Here is a 25,845-nt window from a genome sequence, read left to right on the forward strand (position 1 = left end):
CTTCCCCAGGTGCAGTGGGGGTGTTGCCTCTCCTCCTCCCCCTGGCGAGTGCTGTGCTCCCAGCCCCTTCTGTTGTGGAGCCTTTGGTGGGGCCCGTGGGATTTCGGCACAGAGCGTGGCACCCCCCCCCCAGCTGAGGTGTGGGACGCCCCCCCTCCCGGCCCCCCGCTGCTGTCCCCAGATGGCCTCTGGGGGCCCAGGTGAGCTTGTTGACAAGGCTCGGAGGAGCTTCAGGGAGTGAAAGTGGCTGCCTGGGACCCTGGGCGCCTGGTGTTTACCCAGAAATTGTGCTAATCCCACTAATTCCCGTGATTTACGCAGCCTCTTGGCTCTGTCTACGGCCTTCCTCTCCTGGGAAGGGAGGGAAGCGGAGGGCAGCGGCTGATGTGCCGAAGACCATGCCCGTGGCACGGGGTGGGGGCTGTCTGCACTCCCCCTGGCTGGGTCGGTCCCCCGTGGGCATCCGAGGAACCCCAGGGCTTCTGTGTGCACATCTGTTCCTGGGCCACAGAAGGCAGTCTGGAGAGTGGGAATCTCAATAAATACCCTTTCCTCCTGCGCACTGTTCACCCTGGTCCTGTGCTGCCCACACCCTGAGGCTTCACGCAGCAACACTGTCCGGGGCCCTGGCCTTCTTCTCTCCGTGGAAAGTGGCCCCAGGGGGCTCACTTCCTCCTCTGTAAGAACTGGGTTGGTGACACCCACTGTGCCAGCGGAACAGGGCAGGAGGCTGGCGTCAGGGAGCTACAGCTGCTGGTCTCCAAGAAAACCCGCAGTCTTCTGCTCCTCTTCTAGTCTCCTCGTGTCCCTTAGCAAATTGACACCGTCCCTTCTTGAGCCTCCTTCTTTTCTTGAGATCTCTGACGCTAAAGTCCGAAGGTTCTGACTTGTTGGCCTCAGTCTCCCCATCTGCATTCGGATAGGGTTGGATCCATGCCTCGGGGGTCTGCCAGCCCGGCACTGGGGCTGGGGCTGGGGTTTGGTCTCACGCGCCGACGCTGTGGGCGCCCGGAGTCCTCCGCTGGTTTCTGGTCCACTGAGCCCCATGCCCTCCAGACACAGGCCTGGCTCCCTGTGCCCACCTTACCCATCGGCAAGGGTTCTGAGTATCTGCTCAGCGGGGACCTAGGGATACAAGGCCCAGCCGTGCCCTGGATGAGGTCACAGTCAAGCAGGAAGCCAGGTGGGGGTGTAGCAGGTCACGACCGTGACATGTTGGGGGAGTATCCAATCCCTGGGCAAGGACACCTAATTCATTTAGGGGTCGTGCAGGGCCTCGCTAGCTCCCAGCCTAGTGCAGGTGAGGCATGAAGCTGGTCATCAGTGAAGAAGTGTTGAGTAAAGGTGTATGTGAAGGAATGTACGACCGCCTACCCTGGATGGCTCCAGCAGACAGGCACATAGCCCAGTCGCGGTGTTTGCACACAGCCCCGAAAGAGCCTCAGCTTTGGCCCACCCTTGACTGGTGGTCTCTATCCACCGGTGTCACTACCTTGGATATATGACTAGGGCGGGAGCCACGCCAAAACTTGTTTCTTGGGTCGCCTGGGCTCCTGGCACAGTGCTCCCCATACCCGAAGGGCTCAACGGTTACCTTATGCCTTCCAGGGGATTCCGGGGTAAATCCCTTAGCACTGTTGCGTCCTTATGCAAGGGACAGCTCACTGTGGTGCTTGAGAGTACGGCTTCGGGGCCAGACAGCCTGGGCTCAAGGCCTGGCACGGCCGCCTCTAACCGTGCGTCTTAGAGCCAGTTACTCAACTTCTCTGAGCGTTGGTTTCTTCCTATGTAAAATGTGAGGATTAAATGAGATCCCTCCCGTAAGGTGTTTGGCACACGGTAAATGCTTATTAAAGTTTTGTCGTTCTAGCTGTTATTGTTATTTTTGTCCTTACTTCCAAATTCAAGGTGTGTTTCAACGTTGGGCCTAAATATTCCTTTACCTGAGCTTCTGGGGAGGAAAACCCAGGCTGTTCACAAAACCACTTGCATTTCAAAGAGCTGTGGTTTCCTGCCACAAAGGTCCATTTTCTCTGCCAGGCGTTTCTGAGCATTTGCTCTGTGTCAGCTTGACCTGGAGGTGATGATTACAACCTAAGGGTGCTGGGTTGGTGCAGAAATCCCGAAGCAGAAGTGACTGGAACTGGGGAGGAGTTGGGGGGCTTCCCAGAGGAGCTGATATCCGAGTGGCATCTTGAAGGAAGAGTAGGGGTCCACAGAGAAAGGGCAAAGGACTGCGGGTGGGTGGCATGGCTTGAGCGGGGGCCTGGTGGTGGGCAGGATTAGACTAGTCACACCTGTCTGGGTGGGAAGGAGATGTGGGCAGGGGAGTCTACAGGAAGACTTTACCTAAAAGCCACGGGGGTTCAGCGCGGCCTTGGCCAGAGGAAGAATGCAGTGAGATGTGGGTTTGGTGCAGCCGGGTGGCCGGGCTGAGGGGGCCGAGAAGGCGGAGCGGGCGCAGGCCTGGCTGTGTCGCCGGCGAGCGGTTCCCATAGCCAGATGACACAAAAAGACTTGGGGCCAAAGGAAACCCCATAACTCACCAGAATCTGCAGGGAGATTTCTCTGTCCCCCATCGGCCTTGGGTTTTCTTGACAGGGAGTTTTGAAAGTTTGAGGAAGCGGGACAGGCCGGTGTGTGCAGACAAAACCAGGCGGTCCAGGACGCGGGTTGTTTTCCCCTGGCAGGCCAGCAGGACCGTGGACCGTCTCTGATACATCACATCCGTCGTTCTGGGCTTTTCCCATTTTCCACCTAGACACGAGAGTTTTGTGCGGATCTAACAAGATGAAATTCTGGACCTGAAGATGTGGATCTAACCTCGAGGCCCCCGGGGATGGAGCTGACCACTGCCTTTGGTCTCTGCCCTGCTGTGACCCACGGGCTCCCTACCAGAACATTCCCTTCCCACCGGCCTGAGAACCAGCCCCGCCTCCTTTCTGCCGCCCCAACCGCGGACCTCCGGACTCTCCAGTTGTTGCGTTATGTTTGGCTTTTACGGCAAAGCTTCCTGACGAAATTGTTTGTGCCTCTGTTTTTCCTACCTCCACTCAGGGACCCTGGTCGCCACGTGCGACCGAAACGGGTCAGCCCTCAGGCTTCACTGTCTCCCATCTCTCAGTAGCTTAGGAGGGAGCTGATTGTTCCCCCTCTTCAGGCTGTTTCACTCCTGCCTTGGCTTCCGCCCCCCCCCCCCCCCCACGCTCCCCTGGTGGTCGTTTCCTCCTTTCTCCCACTGGCAGTTCCTGCTTAGTCTCCTTGGCGGGTTTCTTCTCCTTTTCCTGGAAATGTTGGAATGTCCATGTTTCAGCTCTGGAACTTTCTTCCGGAACTTTTCTTCTTGGCTTCCACCCTCTGTCTCGGAGATCTTGCGCGGTGGCTGTCATATTCCTCCCTCCACCTTCTACCTCTCCCCCGAGCTCTGAACTTGTGTTTCCAACAGCCTCTGCGCGATTTAATAGGCGCTCCAACTTAACATGGCCCAGACTGAGCTCCTGATCTCTGCCCCAAACCAGCTTCTCACCCAGTGGGACCCCATCCCAGCCAATGGCACGGCCATTCATTCATCCAGGTCGTCAGCCAAAAATCTGAGCCACCTGTGACACTACTCCTCTTCTTCTAAGAAGATTGGCTCGTGTCTCTATTCTGTAACTTGAAACAAATGCTCGATTAGCAGTTTCTGCCAGCGATGAGGCATATTAGTGAAAGGCTTGCTTGTGACCCGGGACTCAGCCGCAGAGGGAGCGTTACCTGTGCCCTGCATCCCGGTCCAAGCCCTGGAAAGTCTGTGATCTCCGCCATTCACCATCTCAGACCACCATCACGTCTTCCTGGGCCTCTCTGGTAGTTCCCCTTCTCCCAGATCTGCTCTCACACGGCAGCAGAGTGACCCCGAGACCCCCGTGAGACCTGTCATACACCCCATCTGCTCAAAACCTTCCAGAGCCTGCACTCTCCTTGCTGTTCCTCAGACGAGCCAGCCTCTGCCCATCCAGCTTTGTGGCTCCTGCCTCTGCCCTCTGGCTGCCGTGGGCTTCCATGGCAGATTCACGTGGCACCCCGTTCCAACCTCAGAGACGAAAGCGGCGGGCCCTCTGCCCCTCTGCCCTGCTCTGTCCTTCCACTTTGCTTGCTTTATTGACATTACCTCTAAGTGAAGCTAAATATACATTTTTTCCACCTCTCCCCGCCCCCCTGGCCCATATACCATGTCTCTGCCAGGTAGAATGTAAACTCCGTGGACTGTACCTTCAGCACCAGACAGAATGCCTGATACATAATAGGGGCTGAAAACTATGTTGACCGAATATGTGCTAGTGCATAAATGGTGAAAAAATGTTTGAATGAATGAATGAATGAATGAATGAATGAATACACATATACACAAGTACACGAGAGGTGGATCCTGGTGAGCAGGGAAGGAACAGGAAAAACGAAGGCGTTTCTGGGGCGCTTGGGTGGCTCAGTCGGTTAAGCATCTGGCTTTGGCTCAGGTCATGGTCTCGTGGTTTGTGAGTTCGAGCCCCCACATCGGGCTCTGTGCTGACAACTCAGAGCCTGGAGCCTGCTTCGGATTCTGTGTCTCCCCCTCTCTCTCCCCCTCCCCTGCTTGCACTTTCTCTCTCTCTCTCTCAAGAATAAATAAACTTAAAAAAAATTTTTTTTTTTAAAAGGGCTTTTCTTTGAGGACCACTCAGGAATTGTTACTCTGTTTTCATTTTCCTGTGATGCCCAGTTGGCGGTCATTGCCCCTGACTTCATTTCTCCAAGTAGAACTTGCTGCCCAGATTTTTAAAAATCTGGGGTCGAAGGCAATGCAGACGCTTGGCTGTTGTCCGCGAGGTCGTTCAAAAGACCAGATGAGTCTCAGAACTAATAATTCTCGAAATTAATTAAACCCTCCTTCCCAATTATGAGAGAATTAAGCTTTCATAGCGTGCGGCGGCCGTGAATCTGGGTCGGCGTTTCCCGGCTGGGTCTGGGGGCAGTCAGTGGTGCTGAGCGTCTTTGTCTTTTTTTCAAGGGCTGTCACCCAGGACCATGAGCGGCTAAGATGGAGACGTCCGCCTCAGTCACGGCCACGGAGAAGAAAGACGCCAAAAGTGGGAGCCTGGAGGGTGTCGCTTTCCCCGACCCGGGCAGGAAGGCCTCTGCTCTCGCGGTGGCCACGGCGGCCGCGGCAGCGGTGGCTGCCCAAGGAGGTACTATGTGTTCTTCACACTCGGCGGGCGGCAGGGGTGTTTTTCATTAGCCCGTTAGGATTTAATTAGGCCGGTGGCCGATGTCACCAGGCAGGCATGCTGGGTTTATGGGGGGCGAAGAAGAGGGCGCCCCTGCTCCCGGGGATCCCGGGCCCCTTGACGTTCGCCTGCAGGTTTCTCGGGGATCCGGCCGCCCTCAGTCTGCTGAGCGGCGCTGGGAGCGTTCGGTTGGCACGTTTGAGATGTGCCAGAGACACGGCCTCGGGCCTCTGGCCTGCCAAGGACTATTTTGGAAAGTAATTGTCTCCTGATCCCTCTGGCTGTAATTAGAGGGTCAGGTACAGAATTTAGTATCCTTAGGTGAATTTCTGGCCAACTTAATTATAACAGAAGAACTCCACAAGCCTCAGCCTCTCATTTACTGCCCCGGAGAGAAATGCTCTCTGGTTTCCACTGGTCCGTGCCAGCATCCCGTCGGGAAAGTTTGGCGGGAAGGCGAGACCTCCCCTTGTGTGCGCGCAGTCCATCTGGAGGCCACAAAACTATTTCTGTCTCGGAGGAGTGGAGAGTCTTAGATTTCTTCTCTTTCCCTTTTTTATTCAAGTGCATTTAGTCATGGCCTATTGCTTGCCGCTCAGGCACAGATTTGCCTCCGCGGGGTGGTCGTGCAGGCATGGGCAGTGCCTCTCACACTTTGATGCGCACACGCATGGCGGGGGTGGGGGTGGGGGGTGGCTTGCTGAAGTGCAGAGCCCAGTTTAGCAAGTCGGGTAGGGCTGAGTTTCTGCATTTCTCTCCAGAACTCAGGTGATGCTGGTGCTCCTGGTCCGTGACCCGTGCTGGGCGTAGTTGGGGGCTGGAGCCCAGGGACTCGGGGAGACCCTCAGACGGGGAGGAAGGAGTTGGTGGTTCCAAGAGTGAACTAGAGGACCTCCGGGGTGTGGTTACTACATTTAGTTTTATTTTTGTTCATGATTCTAAGTTGGAGGTCGTTATTAGGATGTGTGGCCCAAGTCAGGAGGGGGAGACCCGAGGCCAGCCTTTGGCCTCCCTACCTGGGTGATGCCCCTCGACTCCTGTCCCTCTTGGAGACTGGCTGTCCAGGCCCTTCTTGTGCGACCAGCTGGGGTGGAGGTAGGAGCCAAAGCCCCAGGTGGACACCCTGCCCTCCAACAGGGTGGTGTCAGCAGAGGAGGGGAGGCTGAGGGTAGGAGTCTGGCTGCCTGGGAGGCCAGGCTGCCTGGTCACAGGGCTGGCTTGTCCTGGGCCTGGCTGTGTCTGCATGTGATCTGTTCCTTCCCTGGGGTCAGGCTTCCCCTACCCCGTGGTGACTGCTCAAGTTGTCCCTCTGCCTAAGGGACAGATCCATGGGTCTCCGAGGCCTCAGTGAGCCCTGGCAAGCCTGGGCCTCCATGCATCTCTGGCCTGCCCCGGGGCCTCTGTTCTCCCCACGGTCTGGGTCTACTTCTCCTGAGCTGTGAGTGGGTCATGAACTACCACATGGCAAGATTTACGGCCATGCCATAGTAGCAGAGAACAGACGTAAGCAGTAATTACACAGTGATTGAGATGTAATTGGGGGGAAGCCCCTCTAGCGTCAGACCTCATTGTCACCAATGTGCAATAATGGCAGATGCCTGAGGGGATCTCGATGCTGGGGGGACGAGCAACAGGCAGATAGCTTGGGGTGCAGTGGTTCCTCGGAGGCATCCAACCCTGCTCCACCCCACCTGCACCGGCCCCCTAGGATGCTGGCCCTACCCACTGCTGCAGGCCCCCATCCCCTCATTCCCTGAGCCCGGAGCAGCTCGTGGCTGATGCGGTTCCGGCGGAGCTGGCTGTGACCTGTCATTGCAACGAGTCTCCGGTCAGGTGCAGCTGACCCTGGGGAGGCTCTTCACTGCTCCTGCTCCCCGTGGCCCTGTGTGCACAGTTTGTGGGGGAGGGCCCTCCAAGAGTCAGGCAGGAGCCTGCATGGGGCAAGGCCAGGGGTATCACGGAATGGGTGCCCTGGACTTTGAGGCTGTGTTCCAAGGACAGGGTGAGGGATGCCCAGAGGGGGCTGGCCTGGGTCCTAATTGCCACATCCCTGGGGGCCATGTCATTTTCCTCTCTGGGCCTTGTTTTCCCAGTCTGTGTTGTGAGGTGGACATTTGGATAACATTTGGCAGATGTCACCCAAAGTCTTCATGATCTCGTGACGATCTCCTGCCTTTGAACACTTAGGCTGTTTCCAGCTTTTCACCTTGGAAAAATAATGTGGAAATGAAATCTTTCTACCTACAGGTGTGTTCCCTCTTAGAGCCAAAGCCATACAATTCCAGTGGTGGGGGTGAAGGTCCTGGAATTGGTGGTGGGACGAGGGGATGGGATCGAGGGTCAGGAGCTGGCCTGGACTACAGGCTGCCCTCCCCAGCTGGACACCTTGTAGCCCTGCCAGTTTGTAGGCTGTCCCTGTGTTGCTCACCACAGGGCTCCTGACATCCTCAGACAAGACTCAGCCATCCTCTGGACCACCGTGTAATAAGCCACGAAACAGTAAGCTTGTGTGTTCGATGATAGGAGATTGATTAATCAAACTATGGAACGTTTATTGAATAAAACATTATGTGGCCACTGAAAACGTTCATCAGGAGACTTTACAGTAACGTGGGGAGGTGTGACTGCGTTCCAACAGCGAGAAAAAGCAGGATGCAAATTCTGTCTTACGTCTCTCACAACTTTAGACTCCCTGGAAGTACCGTTAGCAACGGCCGTCCAGATGTTGGGACTCAGGGTGATGGATGATGCATAGGGGAAGCTCATCCCTGTGGTTCTTAGGGACCGTCAGCCTTTTAGAACCTTCTATTTGAATGTAACTCCCTCTGAAAGCAGGGGTGTGCTGGAGCCAGCCGCTGCTAACTTGTGGGAGTGGAGCGTAGACATCTTCCAATCCTGCCGTCCTCGACCTTCAGTTCGTAACTAAAAGTTGGCCGTAGCGGGAAGAGTTGCGGGAGGAAAATGGGCAAACGCTACACATCAGGGCCGCCTGCCCCCGCTGTCTTCTACCACAGCCTCTTGTTGACCCTCTCCCAGCACACGGAGCTGCTGGGTACCAGGCTAGAGTGGCAGGCACGTCTGTTTCCTGAGCGCTTGAAGGCTCTATTTTATAAAAGAGAAAATGATGAGGCAGGGAAGGGACTTGCCCAAGGCCACCAGCTGCTATAACAGAGGGCGGGATCGGAGGCTCCGGCTCTTTCCCTGTCACGTGGTGAGAGGCCTTTTTTTGGTATTTGCTTTCAGATTGTGATTTTAGACTCTCTGTGGGTGACGTGGGCCTTAAAGCCCAGCCCACTGATACCGTGTGGTAATCGTCCAGCCTCTGCCCCAGCTGCGGAAAGTCACACATCTGTCCAAGAGGCTAACGGCACCTGCTCTTTGTGACTTTGAGATTCGAGGCTGTGACTTATTTGCGGAGGGCCCCGAAAAGTCACGTGGCTTGACTGGCCTCTGTTGCTTGACCTCCTGGAGTGCCACGCGGCTGGACGTGCTGGGGGCTGGGCGTTTCCACTCAGAGTTGCAACCTCTCTGAGCCCGCGGAACAGGGCAGTAGCAGAGAGGAAGCAGCACTGTGGTCAGACTGGGGGAAGGTTTCAGTGAATCACCTGTCTGGCGGGAGTAGCTCCGGAGAGCAGACGGCAGAAGCCGAGGCTGGCGGGTCCTCTCCCGGCGACTTTAGCTGTGGTGCTAACACTTTGGAGGCCATAAATCTTTAAAAAACACATTTTGGCCCAGAGCTTTTTTCCCCCTTTAATTTTTAAAATGGCGTAATTTTAAAGGCAATTTGATTCAGATGTTTTTCATTGCTTTACACCGAAACTGCCCAAATGCTGTCGCATTTTCCTCCTCGGCAGTGGATTTTCTTTCCAAAAATATTTCTGGACCTGTCTGTGTGCCTCAGCTGAGCCCCAGGGACCCAGCCACTTCAGGCCTCCAGGCTGGGACGATCGGAAAGTCTGGAGCCATAAACCTTGGAGCCGGGTCTCGGTCCGAGAGCTTTGCTAAGTCCCTGAGGTCAAACAGCCAGATGGGCTTTAGAAATTCTGCGAGGCGCCTACAGTGGCTAACACCTAACTGTTGCAGAGTGCCCACTGTGTGCTGGACCAGGGTCCCCCCGCTGTGGTCCCCCACGAGCGGCATCAGCATCCCTGGGAGTTGGACCCCATCCTAGGCCTCCCGGAGCAGTGTTCCGGGAGTGGGGCCCAGCGAGCTGTGGGGATTCTGGTGCACTTGTAGGGCCCTCTGTGTTCTAGCTGCGTGAGGCGTAGTGTGACTTTCCATGTGTAAAGTGGGAGTCACATAGCGGAGCTGCTGAACAAACATTGTGGGAGACACGATGTGCTCACACCTGCCTGGCACGGGGTACCTCACAGGTGGCACGGCGTAGCCTTAAGAAACAGGTCAGACTCTGCAGCCATACCACCTGGGTAAGGCCCAGCTCTGCTCACCTTGGGCAGGTCTGTGTCTCAGTTTGCTCGTCTGTAAAATGGACACAATAATGGCACCCACATCACGGTGTTGTGAGAATTACTTGCGTTAGCAACATAAAATGCCAGGCGCTAAGTTAGCTCTTTGCGGAGATCCCGGTTCAGTCTCTGCCTTGTTAACTATCACCGGTTTTCCTTTTCTAGGCCTGCAGGCTCTGCCTGACTTAGAAAGTCTCCCCTTCACTGGCGACTCTTGCTAGTTGACTTGTTGAGGCCGGACAGGTTGTAGGAAGACCAGATTTCTGTTGTCTTCCTGCTTGAGAGTGGTGGAGGGAGCCCTGGGCTGGAAATCAGGCCTGAGTTTCTGTCCTGCTTTGCTTCACTATCACAGGCTGTCCTGGGTAGACGACCTTAGTGGGTCCCTGGCCTTGCTAACTCAGCCTTCTCCCCTGTACGCTGGAGGGTGGGATCAGACCAGAGGTTGCCCAAACTGGCCATGCCTCAGAATCCTGCCATATACCTGTCATAAATGCGGATTCCCGGGACACTCCAGACCTGCTGAAACGGACCCTCCCAGGCCGGGGCTGGGGCCCCGGGCATGTGTATGTGTAGCAGGCTTCCCAAGCCTTTGGATGCGGTTGGTCCCAAGGCATGGAGTGTATCCCTGGAGGTGGGGCACTAACCGGGTGCCGCCGGTCAGTGCGGGCGGCGTTGTGCCCCGCATGTTACGGTGCGGCTCCCGGCACATCGCTCCTTGCTGCGGGGGGGCCTCTGTGCCTCCGACTGCACTGGCCACCCCTTCATCTTGTCCACCGGCCCTGTTGGCGTCTTTGCAAGTTGCTTCCAGGCACGTTTTTGCTCAGCGGTGACACATCCCCGCCACTCCCGGAATGCCGCGCCAATACCATAGTCTGCAAAGGAATCAGGTGGTGAGCATTCTGGCTGAGGCGCCCAGGGTGAGGAAATGTACCCAAGTCACCTGGAGCCCCGTCCTTGATAAGTACCTCCGAGACCCTGGTGTCTCTGCCCTCTCTCTGCCTCTTGCCCTCCCGCTAGGATGCCCTACGGGCAGGGCATTGGTTGGTCACCATTGCGCCCCCGGCCCAGCAAGGCAGACGGCTGACAAACGGTTGCCGAGTGAGCGGCGTCTGACGATGTTATGCCAAGTGTGTGCCGGTCGGCTGTTGTGGCCTCCTCCCTCTCAGGTCGCCAAGGCCCTTGGGAGACCAGGGTCAGTTGGGCTGGCCTGCTCCTTGGCCCCGGCTCCCCCACCTGAGGCCCTCTGGAACTTGCCGAGCGGGCCCAGCCTTCCCGGCCTACCCGAACTGCTCTGCGGGGGCCACACACTTTCGCCTTGGGCTGGAGGATGCACTCAGGTGTGACTAAATGGGCAATTATTCTTATTTAAGTGATTTTCAGGATGGCCGTTGGTGCTGCGGCTGAGCTTGTTTTAATGGCCCAGTCACATGGAACAGCCAGTTCCCATCAGACTTTTTCCAAGAGCAGAGCTCGGTCCTCGCTGACAGCTCTGTCCACCCAGGGAGCGGGACGCAGTCCGACCGCCCGGGCTTTTTCTGGGGAGCTCTGAGCGACTCACGATGCCCTGGCCAGTGAGGTGTCGTGTGCCAGGGCTGTGCCGGAGGGCCGGGGCCCCTGGGGCAGAGGGGAGGGTTGGAGGCTTCTTCTGGCCCTCAGTGGAGTGTAGTAGGAAGGACCTGGGCTATTTCCTGCTCCCCACTGCCAGATGTGTGTCTGGAGCAAGCCGGCTAGCTTTTCCCAAGGCCATCAGTTGGGGGTAATAATGGTAACCACATCTGGCTCCGACGAGGAGAAATGGGAGAGCGTTTGCAGAGCGGCTATCAGAGGGCCCAGGCACTGACAAAGTAAACATTAGTGACATGAGTCTGAATGCCCATTCCTTTGGCATATCCCGGACCCCGTCCTCTAAAGGCCGCTCTAAACGTCACTCAAAACAGCTGCCGTCCAGCATCAGAGCAGATGCCCCGATTAGCCCCAACATGGCCGCCCCCGCCATATCTCACGTCAGCGTTCGAGGCCCAGCCCAGGGCCTGTGCTCTGGAAGCCTTCTGGACGGACCTCCTGGCCTCTCCCCCTGGGTTGTAGAGGCTGGGCGCACACGCATTTCCGCTTCAGACCCGCCCTGTGTGTTTCTGGCTGGCGCGTGTGAGTTGGTGACCTCTGCTCACAGAGAAGGAAAGTGCCTGAGGGCCGCGCTGGTGGCTCCGGCTCCTGTTTCCCCCCTGGGCCCTTGGCAAACGTGGCCTCATCTCTTGTGGTTCACTGTGCGTGTTTAACTATTGCAGAGTTGGGGAAAGCTTCAAAGTCCTTTCCGATTCTAGAACTGGGAGAAGCTTGAGAGATCACATAGTTCAAATCTGTTCCTTTTAGACATGTGGAAGCCAAGGTCCAGAGACACGAAGCACAAACTCGTCTAGTGACACCGCTGGGACCGGAAATCGATTCACCGGGAATCACCGATGGGATGGGACACAGCTGCTCCCTGCCCTGCCCCCCGGTCCTGTCCCAAACCCCAGCTTCCCGAATTGATGGTGTTTATGTTGGAGACATTTTTCTGACGTTTGGTTCTGTCAAAACTAATTTTAGCATTTCTAAAGCTTGGTAAAAATACAGCCTCATTACTTTGATGTCAGTGCATAGTTTACTATTAGTATATTCTGGGGTTTATCATTTTAGTCATGTTTAACACGGCTGCACCAGGCATGCACTATTAAATCTGGCTTATTTTACATTCCTGTCCGGAATTATTTATTTGTAACAATTTCCTCTCTATCAAAAGACACAGCTAATGCTGTGTTTTAATGTGTTATTTACACACAAAATAACCTATTTACAACTCAGTATGCGCCAGAGGGAGAATGGATGGGCCCCAGTTTCCTGCGTTCTGTTATATCGGAGTTTAACAATCTGGTTTGCTAATAGAACCATTTATCATTGGTGTGGGGGGATAATTTATTTTATGTTTGTGGCCAGGTCTCCCTGCCTCTGATCTTGGGAACATTTTGAAGATAATGAAGTCAGGCCTGGTGTTTGGGGCGGAAGCGGGATACCCGAAAGAGAAGGGGGACCCGTGGCCTTCCGGAAGCGGCCCGGGTGCCTCTGGGTTCCCTGAGCGCATGTGTGCGTCCCGCAGATGGTTCCGGAACACCCGTCAGAGACGTGGTGATGCAGAGACTCTGCCTCTGCCCTCCAGGAGCACCCAGTTGAAGGCATCAGGGGACAGAGAACAGAGTGCTATGGGGACACTGGGCAGATGTGACCCATCCCGCCCAGGAAGCTTCTTGGGGAGGCAGCATCGGAGCTGGGCCTGTAAGGATGTGTAGGTCTCACCAGGCGAAAAGAGGAAAGGGTGGGTGGCAGGGCAGCTGAGCAGCCCCTTGGGAATGCAGGGGCTTGGGAATCAGCGTCTGACCCATGTGGCTGTAAGCTGGGGTATTCAGGGGGTGGCCTGAGAGGGGCTCCTGCTTCAGTGACAGGCAGGGTGCCTAGACTCTCCCCTCACCCCCAGGCCTCAGGGAACCAGTCCCAGAGGTTTAAGGCAGACCCCTGCCACATCAGATTGTCAGTGTCCGCTCAAAAGCGCTACCTGCAGCCGGAGGCTGGAGACAGGGCTCCAGGAAGAGGTCCCTGGGTCCGGCAGCCAGGCATGGCGGGGACGGACAGTGGGATGAGGGAAGGACTGCTCAGAAGGGAGGCCCAGCAGCGTCTGGGGCTCCTAGTGGTTATGTGGCCACTCAACCTTGCGAGCCGAGGTCCTGTGGCTGTGTTGGAGCCTCCGAATGCGCACTAACGGGCAAAGGAGGGCAAAGCAATGCATCTGTGTTCTAGAAGCCTTCTTGATGGACCGCCTGGCCTCTCCCCCTGGGTTGTAGAGGCTGGCGCACACGCATTTCCACTTCAGAGCCTCACTGTGTGTTTCTGGCTGGCGCGTGTGAGTTGGTGACCTCTGCTTACTGAGAAGGAGATGGACTGCTGCCCTTTCTGAAGCCTGTGCCAACACCAGAGGGGGCAGGGACGGGTGAGGTGGGGGGAGGCATCCAAGAAGGAGGGGCCATCGTCCCTTTCCCCAGGGGCTGTGGCCCTGTGGAGAAACCAGACACCCCCACTTGTAACACTGATGTGGCCCCTTACCTGATGTATGGAGTGATCAGAGTATTTCAGGAGGGGGACCTGGAAAGTCTCTAATGTCTGAGTAGGGCCCTGCTAAGTCCACTGCCTGCAGCCGTGTGCCCTCTCTGCCCCGGGGCCCTAGGGGGCTCAGCCGCACTCTCAGATCAGATGGCTGGGGAGAGGTTACCAAAGTGGTGTTACAAAGTGTGGCGGGATTCAGGGCAAGCCACAAGGAATGGTGCATGGGACCACCAGCTCGGGTGGCCGGCATGGTCTGGGGGCCAAGGCTCAGGCTTGGACAGACGAGGTTTGAATCCTTGCTCCGTTGCTTCCCGGTTGTGTATCCTTTGCTGATCTGAACCCCAGTGGCTTCACCTTAAAAGTGGACAGCACGCTTATCTTTTGAGGGCCAGGATTAGAGATAACCAGCATAAATTGCTTGGATAGTACCTGGCATATAGTAGGCATTCTGTATATAGTAACTGTTGCTTTCAGTATTATTGTTTTTGCTGTTATTATGATTATTCTAGAACTATTTCTGAGAGTAGCAACATATGCATCCGATAAACATTTGAGAGTGAATGAACACACAGGTATGTGAACAGAATCTTCACAAGGAGTAGCAGCTTGCCCATGATGTATGAGGGGGATATCGGCCTTCTAGCCCAAGAAGCGGCATGTGCAAAGGTCCTGGGATCTGAGAGTGGGTCTGTCAGCCCCTTGGGCAAAGACTGCCTGCACACCTCAGCCCCAGCATAAGCTGCTGTCTTGGGACTGGGGAGCCCTGGTATATCATGTTCAGGAGCCCCCAGTCTGTCCTCTGGCTGCTGCATAACCACGTGTGGATGCTGGAGGCCCAATCCAGCCCGGCTCTGGGTGCACATGGCTTGTTTGGACCCCACTGCAGGCTCAGCTGGTCTTTCCTCTTGGACAGGCAGGGAAGAGGAGGCTGGAGGGGCTCTGTCTTGAGAAACTGCCCTTGGCTCTTTCCCTGAGACTGTCCTGGCTGGCCCTGCTCCCCGGTGCGCATGGATTATCACCTTGTATTTGTGGGGACTGGGAAGTGTGAAACCCTCACACCGGGCAGCAAGGCCTCTGGTCTGAGGAGGGTCATTTCTGGGTCTGGTTTCTATCCCAGTGTGAGTAGTGACATTTGAGAGGAGGGTTTGGGTTTTGGGTGGTGCTGGGCAGAGGACATCAGGCACAGACTTTACACCTTCCTCAATTCCCGCCATTCTGGAAATGAAGGAACATTCAGGGAGAAGCCTCATGCATGGCAGAGACGGGGGTCCTGCGTAGTGTGATGGTGGTGAGGGCAGGAGACCACGCCCCAGCCGAGTGCCTGAAATTGACCCTTCAGCTGTCACCTTGCCTGCAAGTTTGTGCAGAGGCCCATGTTGTCCTAGATCCCCCTGTGTGACCTGGGTTACCAGGTGCCAGGCCTCTGCCCAGTGACAGCCTGAGGGTATTGGGGTACCTGGGGCTGACTCACGGGACAAAGGTCAGAAAGGGAGGTACAGACTGACGAACATGCACTTTGCTACCTCTGTAAGTTCTGAGGCTGGACACAGGTAGGACCCCTGAGTCTACACACCGGTCACATCTCTCCTGGCCGTGTTGGGGACAAGGAAAGCAACGGGGACCTTCAGTTAGAGACAGGCAGACGTGGGTTCACACCCACGTATGAACATGGGCTGTCCTTGCCTCATCTGCGAAATGGGGGTGATGACGCTCATCTGGCCATCTGTGTGGGGCATGAGGGTCTGGCTTGTGGGCGACGGGATAGTGGCATCGCCTGCCTGAGCAGGCCGGGGGCAGCTCCTGGCTGTATCATTAGCGGCCAGAGCAGTGCGGAACTTTCCAGCCGCCCGCAGCAGCGCTGACCTTCCAGGCCGCAGCTTTCCCAGCTCTGAGCCTAGGATGGGACGGAGAGGAGGGCTGGAGGAGACAGTGATCCATTCTTAGGTAGACAGACCCCGGAGAACTGGAAACAGCACACCGAAACCTGTATACTGATGTTCACAGTGACATGATTCGGAAAAGCCCCCCAAATGGAAATAACCCAGAAGTCCGTTAGCTAACGGATGAACAAAATGTAGTATATTCTCGTGCGTATGGAATATTATTCAGCCATAAAAAGGAAGGAAATACTGACTCGTGCTTCAGCATGTACGAACCTTGATGACCCATATTATATGACTCCGTTTATGTCACTGTCTGAGCGGGCAAATCTCTAGAGACAGAAAGTAGAAGGGAGGAGGGAACGGGGAGAGATTGCTAATGGATATGGAGTTCCTTTTTGTGTGATGATGTGTTCTGGAATTAGATTGTGGTGATGGTTGCACAACCCTGTGGATATAGTTAAAACCACTGAATTGTATCCTTCCAAAGGGTGAATTTTATGGTATGTGAATTATATCTCCGTTTTAAAAAGGAAGGGAGGGAGGGAGCAAGGAAGGAGGAGGGAAGGGAGGGAGGGAAGAAGAGAGGGGGGGAGTTAGGGATGACCGGGTGCAGGCCTGGGTGAGGCCTGCAACCCCAGTGTGAGTCCCCAGGAGTCCCCAGGCTGCGTGAGCGATGCTGCCCCTCAGGGAGGACCCAGCTCCCCTGGCCAATGAGCAGCCTCCCCAGCCAATTCTATAGGCTCCAGAAGCTCTAAAAATAATTGGAGTGGAAGGAGGGTGTTTAATGACAAAGTAAATAATTACATTAAGGGTGTGAGTTTGGAGGGAGCTGAGTAAATCACTTTAGAAAGAGCACCAGCCTCCAGCTAACTTCCAGTCCTTTATCACCAGATCCCGTCCTCCCTCGGACTCTGAATAATTGATTGTGGCAGGCATTGTGGGCCCTGCAGTGGCAGGCGCTGCTGGGGTCAGGCAGGGCTGGGAGAGATGGCCAGCCTGCGAGCCAGGGTGCCCCGCCAGGCCCACCTGCTTCTCCAGGGAGATGAGCCCCGGGGGGCGGCAGGGAGGTGCCCGGCCCTGTCCTGCTTGAAATCAAATGCTTTGCTGGGAGGGCCGGGGTGATGCCCTCGGCTGGAGAGGGCCAGATTCTTCTGTGCTTCTGAGAGGGAGGAGCCTTAGGGGCCATGAGGCCCACTGAGGCCCAGAGAGGGGAATGTTTTGCCAAGACCGCACAGTGAGCGTGCGACAGGTCCGGTAAGAAGCAGATCTGGGGCACCCAAGCCAGCACCAGGGGTGCGGCGCCCAGGGTGGGTGGGCCTTAGCGAATCAGTGGTGTTCCCAGCTCACGCTTGGGGGCCCCAACCTGTGAGCGCTGTCCCAGGCCCCCTTCGGAACAGCATCTGCACAGGGTGGGTGTCGGGCAGGTTGCAGCTCCTGGGGCGGGGCGGGGGGGGGGCATACCCAGCTGTGTGGCAGGAGTGGCAGTCATCAGGTGCACCCTCCCACCTTCGCTGTCCTGGCCCAGAGTCCCCGGTTTCCTCCTTCCCTCCACTGTCTTCCCTCCCTCGACCCCATGGCTTCACCCTGTCCTCAGTGAGTCCCAGCCTGTGGCTCCAGAATCCCAGGAACCCCTCTCCCCAACCCTGTGCTCCCCCTCAGGCTGGTGGAGGACGGGCAGCCAGCTTAAACTGAACCCCAAGAGGGACATTTGCGATCTATGAGGATCTAGGAAGACCTAGGCCTGAAAGGATGGCTCTTCTCTGATGGAAACCAAGTCACTCAATTGGAAGTGACAGAAACCCACTCAGACCCTCCAAAGCTACTTGGAGTTCTCGGCTTCCATAACTGGGAAGCCACAGCCAGCTGAACTTGAGGTTCCAAGGATGTCTTTGGGACAAAGTCTGCACGCTCTTGGTTGGCTTTCCCCTCGGTCGCCATGCAGGCATCTTCTAATCACTGGCTGCCAGGAGCTGCTGTGGGTGTACATGGGTCCGACAGCCTGCTTTCACAGAGAAGTATCTCCTTCCAGGTGACTCTAGCAAAAGTCCAGGGCATCTTCTCCTCGTCCTGGCTTGGACGCCCTGCGCCCTGTGCGCCAGTCACCGTGACCAGACCATGTGCTGTTATGGACACCTGGCGGTCTGGGGAGGGTCAGCCTCCCTGACTGTAAGGACTGTGCATGGGAGAATGGGCCCCAGGTGGTGTTGGGCAGGCCAAATAAAAATGTCCACCTCTCTTCAGTCAGTTGACAGGAGGGGGACACCTTAGGGGATCCGGAAACCTGTAGACACTCACCAGTGGATGGGGTCGGAGCTCTGGCTCTTCAGAAACAGGGAGCACTCCTCTGGTCATCCCTTCCCGGGGCCTCCTCCTCTGGGCTGCATCTGGAGTCACCTGGTCACTCATTGCCCTTTTGAGCTGCCCATGGGGGAACAGGAAGTGTTTCGAGAAGTGCCAAGTGAAAGCCTCAGGGAAGTGACGGAAAGTTCCGGGGGTAGGTGCCACTCAGGAGGGTTTCTCGAAGGCGGGACATGTGGGGGAGGGTCCTGAGCAGGGGATGTGAGCAGAGGTCTGGGGGCGAGGATGCGAGGGTGCACGTGCAGGGTAGGGACCAGAGCATCTGCTGGAGGGGAGGCTTCACACAAAAGGGTAGGAGGGGAGCTGCAGTTGGAAAGGGAGTTTTGAACAGCTGTAGGGAACCTTGAATGCCCTGCAGAGGAATTTGGACGATGCGTAGTAGGGAGCCATGGAAGGGCTTTGAGTGGGGGAGGGACATCCAGAATAAACTTGCGCTTTTGCTAGATTGACTGGCATCCTGTGACTTGAGGCATCCCATCCCCACAAACAAAATGCAGGTGATTCCTGCCGGGTTTCTCTGCTTGTCAGACCTCCCTCCCTCCTTCCCTCTCTGTCTGCCACCCTGCCTCTCTTCCGTCTTTCCGCATATGGCATTCATTGAGGGCCTCGTGTGTGCTGAGCAGTGTTCTAGATGCCACTAGATGCCCTGGACTTTTGCTCGAGTCGCCTGGAAGGAGACACTTCTCCCTGAGAGCAGGGTGTCAGGCCCCCGTTCAAATGCAGCAGCCCTGAGCAGGGTCCCGTTCTTCCGGAACTGACGGCCTGGGCGGGCGGGACCGGAAGTACCCGAAGACATGACCACGCTGCGGAGAATAGCGCCTGGGTCCTCCAGCCGGGGAGACCGGGCTCGCCTGTGTTTCCCAAGGATGTGGAAGCCACTGCCTCTTTTAGATGTGCTGGTGAGGCAGAGTGGAAACCGCTTCCGCTGCTGGGGGAGGAAAGGCTGGTGAGCTGGCCCCGGGTCACCCCCGCACTACGGGGCGGGGCGCTTACCTGCACCACGGCCCGGCTGGCCACCCCTGTGTGGAGAAGCCAGGATCCAGCCTGAGCGGCGGTGGTGGGGCCTGTGGGGCCAGACGCCCTGAGCCCTGAGCGCCGAGGACACGGGGGCAGTTCCTCGGTCCGTAGCGTGGGGCTGGCATGCCCTCCCTGGTTGGGGCTGAGCTCAGCACTGAGGCGGAGGCCCCACAACTGGGCTGTTCTCGTGGGGGCCCTGGAAGAGCCAACTGCGGTGCCAGCACGGGGGACCTCAGGCCCTTTCTGTGTTTCTGAGCCATCACCCCAGAGTGGGCCTCTGGGGCATTTCCAGCTCTGGGGGAGACATTGGGGGAGCCCGTGGCCTCTGCCTGGGGAATGTCACCCTAGGCCTTCAGGCTGCTGGGATCCCCTTTCCCCCAGCCACATCCTTGACATGCAGGCTCTGTCCTCTCTCCTTGTTTCTGGAACATTCCTCCTGAGCCATCATGCTCAGAGCTGGCCCAGGGGAGCTCTCCCCTCACCTCGGCCGGTCTGTGCACCCCGTCCTCCACTCTGGTGTGGCAGTGAAGGCGAGAACCATCTGTCAGGTGGAGGCTGAAAGCAGGGGTCATTATTCTGGTAGTGGATTGCCAGGCCCGACCTGGCTCCCACCTGTGGGAGCGCGTGGCCTTGTTCTGTGGGGGTGGGGGAGGGCGCTGAACTCGGACACACAAGCCCTCTGTTCCTTGGTGGCCACCGCCCATCCCCGTGTGACATCCGTGGGAGCGTGCGGAAGGATTCTCAGTGTGCCACGGGACGTAAGGCGTTGGAACCCCCCTGCTGGTGCCTGCACGTCACTAACGCTGACCAAATGTCCTGGCAGGGCTGTGGGTGGTCAGACGTGGTTTCTGTGCATGTGTCCCCAGGGAGGAATCAGAAGCTTCTGGGATCTTAAAAAAACGGAATCAAAGAAAAAACAGAGTCAGTGTTTCCCTATGCCCGTGCGGTGATTCTAGGAACTCCGTTGCTTTGGGGCTGTGGGGAGGGCAAGAGTGGCCTTTGAAAGTTTTTCCCAGAGGAGGTGGGGGTGGCGTGGGTACCGGGTGGAGATGTGGCAGGCGGCCCGCCTGGCCTTGAGCTTCCCCCATCCTAGAACCGGCCTGGCTGCACCCAGGGAACAGCCCGATCCCCTCAGCTGGGCTGTGCCTTGGGAGTGAGAGAATCAAGCCCAGGGTCAGACTGAGACTCTTGGCCCTGCTTGTGCAAGAGTTTCCCAGCTGGGGGGGGGGGCGCCTGGGGGGCTCAGCCCGTTAAGCATCCGACTCTTGATATCGGGGTCGTGAGTTCGAGCCCCGTGTTGGGCTCCACACTGGGCATGAAGCCTGCTGAAGAAAAAAGGACTTCTCAGCTGCGTGGCTGCCCCAAGCCACTTCACAAGCCTGCTGACTCGTTCTCTTGCCCAGGGTCTTGTGTGCACAGACGCATCTGGTCCTTCATCCTTTGGTGCCCCCTTCCCACCCCGGCCCCCACTGCGTCCTGCCTTTCTTGGGTACAGTCTCCTCCCTACCGGATCACCGGGCTGTGCCAGCCCCCTGGGCCACCTCGTCCTGAGAAGGAAGTCACCCCCAGCCTCCCCGGCCCTCAGACTGTGCCCCGGATTTGAGATTCTTTGCACACATGGCGTCCCAGTTGCAATGCTTAGAGCCTCTGCAATGAGGATTCCGGCACACGTGATCTGTTTGGAGGTGCAGGGAGGGGACAGGGGAGCGGACGCAGGAGAAGGAGGGCACCTTAGCAAGCCAGTTACCTTTCATCCTGGGGGAGGCTCCGGGACCCCGCGAGATCTATCCCACCCAAGGGGCAAGAGAGCCAAGTCTAAATGCCAACCCCTGTCAGTCTTCGCTTGAGGGCCCCTCTGGCACTTCCGGCCTATCCTGTTGTCAGGCAAAGGGGGCTTGGGAGGCAGAGAAATCCCCCGGTTAACGACAGGTGCTGGTGCCTGGAAGTTGGGTGAACGCGCCAGAGCCGTAAGGGCATGGGGGATATGAGTGGGAAGCATCTGCTACCTGGAGATGGCGGTGGTGGGTGCTTGCAGAGGGCAATTCCGGGGGGGTTGGGAATCCTTTGCTGTGTCCCTCTCTGCGATTTCATCATTAGAGAGGAATTCGGATTCATCTCCAGCAAACGTGAGTGTGGTACAATGGATGCTTCTCCAAATGGAGGCAAGGGATTTGGCTGTTGTCAGACCTCAGTGCCTTAGTTGGAATGAGTTCGTCAGAGGCTGTGTTGAGCGAGTAGGTGTGATGGGAAGGAGCACAGGACGACGGGAAAGAGACTGCTGCTCAAAGAAGGGCCCAGAAACACGTCTGAGGGACCCGAAGATCCCCTCGGTGCGTCATCAGACACAAGGGCCTGTGCCCTTGAGGCCTGTGCCACAAGTCCTGAGAACCAGGGATGGGGGAGCAGGGACGGTTCTCCCAGACTGGCCTTCTGGAATGGAGGAGACCCCAGACCCTGAGCCCCAGGGATGCGCCTGATTTATAACCAGTCACTAAAAATATATACAGTGAAATGAAAGCTCCTGTTCTTGAGCAGACTCCTTTTAGCCGTTGTAAAGATAAGTAACGGCAGTTATAAGGCCACTTAAACCCTTACCTTTGGGGTATAAAGGGGTCTCTGCAGACAGTAAGTCTTTATCGAGAAATGTTTACTCATAAAAAACCACAATGAAGCCTGGGAGAGAAGGCGGCTCGGCCATCGGGCCTCTCTGCCTTTATGGAGCCGCGGCCTCCGCGACAGTGGCTGCAAATCACCGCATCCCAAAGTTGAGGGTGGGACTGAGTTAAACCTGCCTGCCGCCTTCTAGACCGCCACCGTCCGCCCCCGGCTCCCCTCCCCCGTCAGTGGAGGGCACCTCAGTGGGCATTGGCTCCCCTGGTGCCTGTGCCATTGTGCCACTCTCCCTCTCCCTGGGACGCCCTCCTCTGCTCTCCTCCCCGCTGCTTGTCCCTGCAGGGCCATTTCCACATGTTCCCCTAGACACCCACCCCCGTACCAGTTACAGTCCGGTCAGGGGAGCAGAGCCACGGTGAGTGACACGGGACAGGGGTCGTGATGGCACCAGCCGCACCCAGCTGGGACCATTAGCTGGGGGAGCCTTGAAATCTCTGGAGGGCTGTGGCCAGAGTCACCGGAAGGTCAGTGAGAGGGAAGGCCGGGTGGGACACAGGCGAGAGTGTGGACACACTGGAACCCGTGGGGACAGTTAGAGCTTATATTTGTCCCGCTCTAGGAGCTCCGTGGGAGCGGGAGGGGCTGGCTGCCCACCTTGCATCCCGAACTGGTTAATCCCTTAAAAATTCCCCAGGAGAATTTCCCCAAAAAAATCCCCCAGGAGAGGACCCCAGAGAACAGCTCTTTATGTGGGTCGTATCTATCAATATTTGTCTTGCTAGAGGGGCACCCTGGGTGGCTCAGTCGGTTGAGCACCCAGCTTGGGCTCAGGTCATGATCTCGAGGTTCCTGAGTTTGAGACCCACGTCGGGTTCGTTGCTGTCAGCTCAGAGCCTGCTTCAGATCCTGTCTCCCCCTCTCTCTGCCCTTCCCTCACTTGTGCTCTCTCTCAAAAACACATAAACCTTTAAATATATATATATATATATTTAAATATAAATATTTATATTTATATTTATAAATATATATGTATATTTAAATATATATATATATTTACCTTTGTAGAAATTTAAAAAGAATTTTTTTCAATGTTTATTTATTTTTTTTTTTTAAATTTTTTTCAACGTTTATTTATTTTTGGGACAGAGAGAGACAGAGCATGAACGGGGGAGGGGCAGAGAGAGAGGGAGACACAGAATCGGAAACAGGCTCCAGGCTCCGAGCCATCAGCCCAGAGCCCGACGCGGGGCTCGAACTCACGGACCGCGAGATCGTGACCTGGATGAAGTCGGACGCTTAACCGACTGCGCCACCCAGGCGCCCCAATGTTTATTTATTTTTGAGAGACAGCAAGAGAGAGCACAAGCCAGGGAGAGGCAGAGAGAGGGGGAGACACAGAATCTGAAGCAGGTTCCAGGCTCTGAGCTGTCGGCACAGAGCCTGACGCGGGGCTCGAACTCATGAACCGTGAGATCACGATGACCTGAGCGGAAGTCGGATGCTTAAACCGACTGAGCCACCCAGGCGCCCCTACCTTCCTAGAAATTTTAAGGCCAGAAAACTTTTAAATGTTTTAATTTTTAATCCATTTAAAATTGACGACGGTAAACCCGTTATTTTTATCAAAAATAACTATTTTCCAAAATAAGAAAGCGAGAAGGGTGGGATCACGCTTTTGTAAACCTCTGTCCTGTCTGGCTTAACGGGAGGCAGCTGGAGGGCCGCATGCATGCTTCTGCGTAGACACGTCTACAGCAATGTGCTCTTTTGCTTGAAATATGTGGAGGAGATCTGGCCTCACACAAAGCAGTTAGAAAAGGGAGGGCGGTTCGAAAAGTCTGTTCCGCTGATTGTAGATACTCTCCTTTGATATTACACGGAAACTTGACACATGGTTGTTTCTTAAGGTTACTTGCGACGTGAAATCCGAAACCAGATCAAAGACCTTTCCCTTTTTTGTTCGTTAAAATCTACTGGTCTCTCTTGTACTGTGAACGGGTATTTTTTTACCCACACCTTATTTTGTGCCATCGTTTCGAAATACTGGCTTTTGTCATGGGGAAATATATTGGCTCACGGAATGGACAGCACTGTGAAGGAATGATTGTGATGAAAAACACTGTGACTTTGCCCCCGCCGTGAAAGAGGACCGTGCTGCACCCCCATCCTTCCTCCAGACCTCGTGGATCTCAGCTGTGGCCAGCCCTAACCTGGAACCCACTGACAAGAGAGTTCTTAGAAATGAAGTGTGGGTTTAGCCTCATTGCCATGGTACAAAGCCATCCTAACACCTCCGTGGGGGTGTCTCCTTGAAGCCCCCTCACCCCTTAGTCCCATCTGCCTTCTGGCTGCATTTTCTCTCTTCCCCTTCCTTGACAGAGCTGTCTCTGTTCCCTGTCTATAAGCCACACCCCTCAGGACCGTGCCCCATCCCTTCACCCAGATGGTTCCATGAGGTTCCCATGCTGCTCTGTCCACGGGGGTGGTCTTCATGCCTGCTCTATGGACTCACCAGAGCTTGGTCTCACGCTCCCGGCCCTCCCTTCCCTGCCTTCTGGACACCACGTGCCCCGGCATGGTCACCTACCCCCTCCCTTCTCCCTTGGCCCAGGGTCCCAGGGGCTTGTCTTCCACCACAGTCCACCTTGGTCTCACCTGGGGGTCCTACCTTCTCAGCTGTCTCTGCCCCATGACTCTTACACTCAGACCCACTTACCCCAAGGGCTGCCTGCCCTCAGACTTCTGGATGCAAAATGGCCGTCTCTGCACCCACTTCTACACCCCCCCCCCCGATGCCCCCAGGGCGTCCTCCCAGGAGATAGCATCACCAACCTTCACTTGTATATGATGGAAACTTAAGGGGATTTGTGCCGCCTGTTGTACACGAGGCCAGGAGGAGCCCCCCGGTCTGCCCACAGGCTCACCATGATGAGCAAAGAGTGAACTAGAATCTGACAGGGTTCTGGGTTCAAAGCCCACTCTCCTCCCCTGCCCCCTGCCTCTCTAGGCATTCTGCCTTTGATTCAAGGGCTACACTTTCAGGTAGAGGTGAGGGCTGCTTGAGCCTTAGGGTCCATCCCCTTGCAGACGGGAAGTAGTGAGAGCCAGAAAACTCCAAAGAGCCCAGCGCCTGTCCCTGTGGGGGGTGGCAGTGCCTCTCTTGGCCTGGGACGGTGGTGAAGGATGACAGCACCCACCCTGGGATGCACAGGCCTGAGTCTGATACCAGGGCTGTCCTTGGGTGCATCCGGGAGTTGTTTTGGGGTTTTTGCCTTCGGGTTTTTCCCCCCTTCCATCCCAGAAGAAATCTCTAAGAAGAAAAGAGATCTGCCTCCGTAAGCAGTCCCGGGAAGGAGTGTGTAGGTACCACAGGCCCAAAGCAGAGAGAAGAGCGTCTGCTGCCCTTTTCAGCTGGCTGGGGCCTCAGCTGGTGCTGAATTTAGCTGCATTTAGTGCAGAGCCAAGTGGCAGGCCCTGCTAACTCCTTACAGAGTGGGGGCTCTGCAGGTGGGAGCAGGAGTGTCCCCTGGGCAGGATCTGCTAATGTGCTGTGTGTGTCTCTCCCTGGCCCCGCCCCTGCTCCCTCCCCACACCCCCACCCAAGCACAAAGCACTTCTGAGCCTTCCGAGTTTGTCTGGCTCCCAGCAAGTCTCTGCAGGGGACCTCTCCCACCCCACCCCCATATTTTCCTCTAGGCCCTCTGCCTCTCAATCCCAAGGCTCCTTCTGGGCCAAATTCAATTAGTCAATTCTGTTTAATTCAAAAAGCATTTGGATGTTTATGGAAGGCCTACTGGTTAGCATGTTGCCAAGGCCACCCGGATATCAAGTGGTGCAGCCAGGACTTGAACTTGAGTCTGTCTGAGCCCTGAGTGCAGGCGCCTCTTCCTTCATAGCACGGCCTCCTCCTTACCTTCTGCTGATAACGTGCTTGTCTGGAGTAGCCCCAACTCCCTGCCTTCTTTAACTTTTGCCCGCTCCCGGTTTATGTGCTGGGAAAACACAGAAATCTGTTAGAATTGGTTTTTTTTTTTAATGTTTATTTATTTTTGAAAGAGAGACACAGTGTGAGCGGGGAGGGGCAGAGAGAGGGAGACACAGAATCCGAAACAGGCTCCAGGCTCCGAGCCGTCA

General features: G+C 56.2%; 1 protein-coding gene across 1 annotated transcript in view; it reads left to right on the forward strand.

Annotated features, from left to right (window-relative positions):
• The first annotated feature begins 5,056 nt into the window (after window positions 1-5,056).
• Window positions 5,057-25,845, forward strand: part of GLI2 (GLI family zinc finger 2) — a 186,813-nt gene continuing 166,024 nt past the window's right edge. The window contains exon 1 of the mRNA XM_047085819.1: window positions 5,057-5,204. Coding sequence (XP_046941775.1) covers window positions 5,057-5,204 — 148 coding nt within the window. The remainder of the gene's footprint in view (window positions 5,205-25,845) is intronic.

This window comes from Lynx rufus, unplaced genomic scaffold (assembly GCF_022079265.1).
Source record: "Lynx rufus isolate CCGP_SWC_20201006 ecotype Redwood Valley unplaced genomic scaffold, mLynRuf1.p SCAF_2, whole genome shotgun sequence".
NCBI lineage: Eukaryota > Metazoa > Chordata > Mammalia > Carnivora > Felidae > Lynx > Lynx rufus.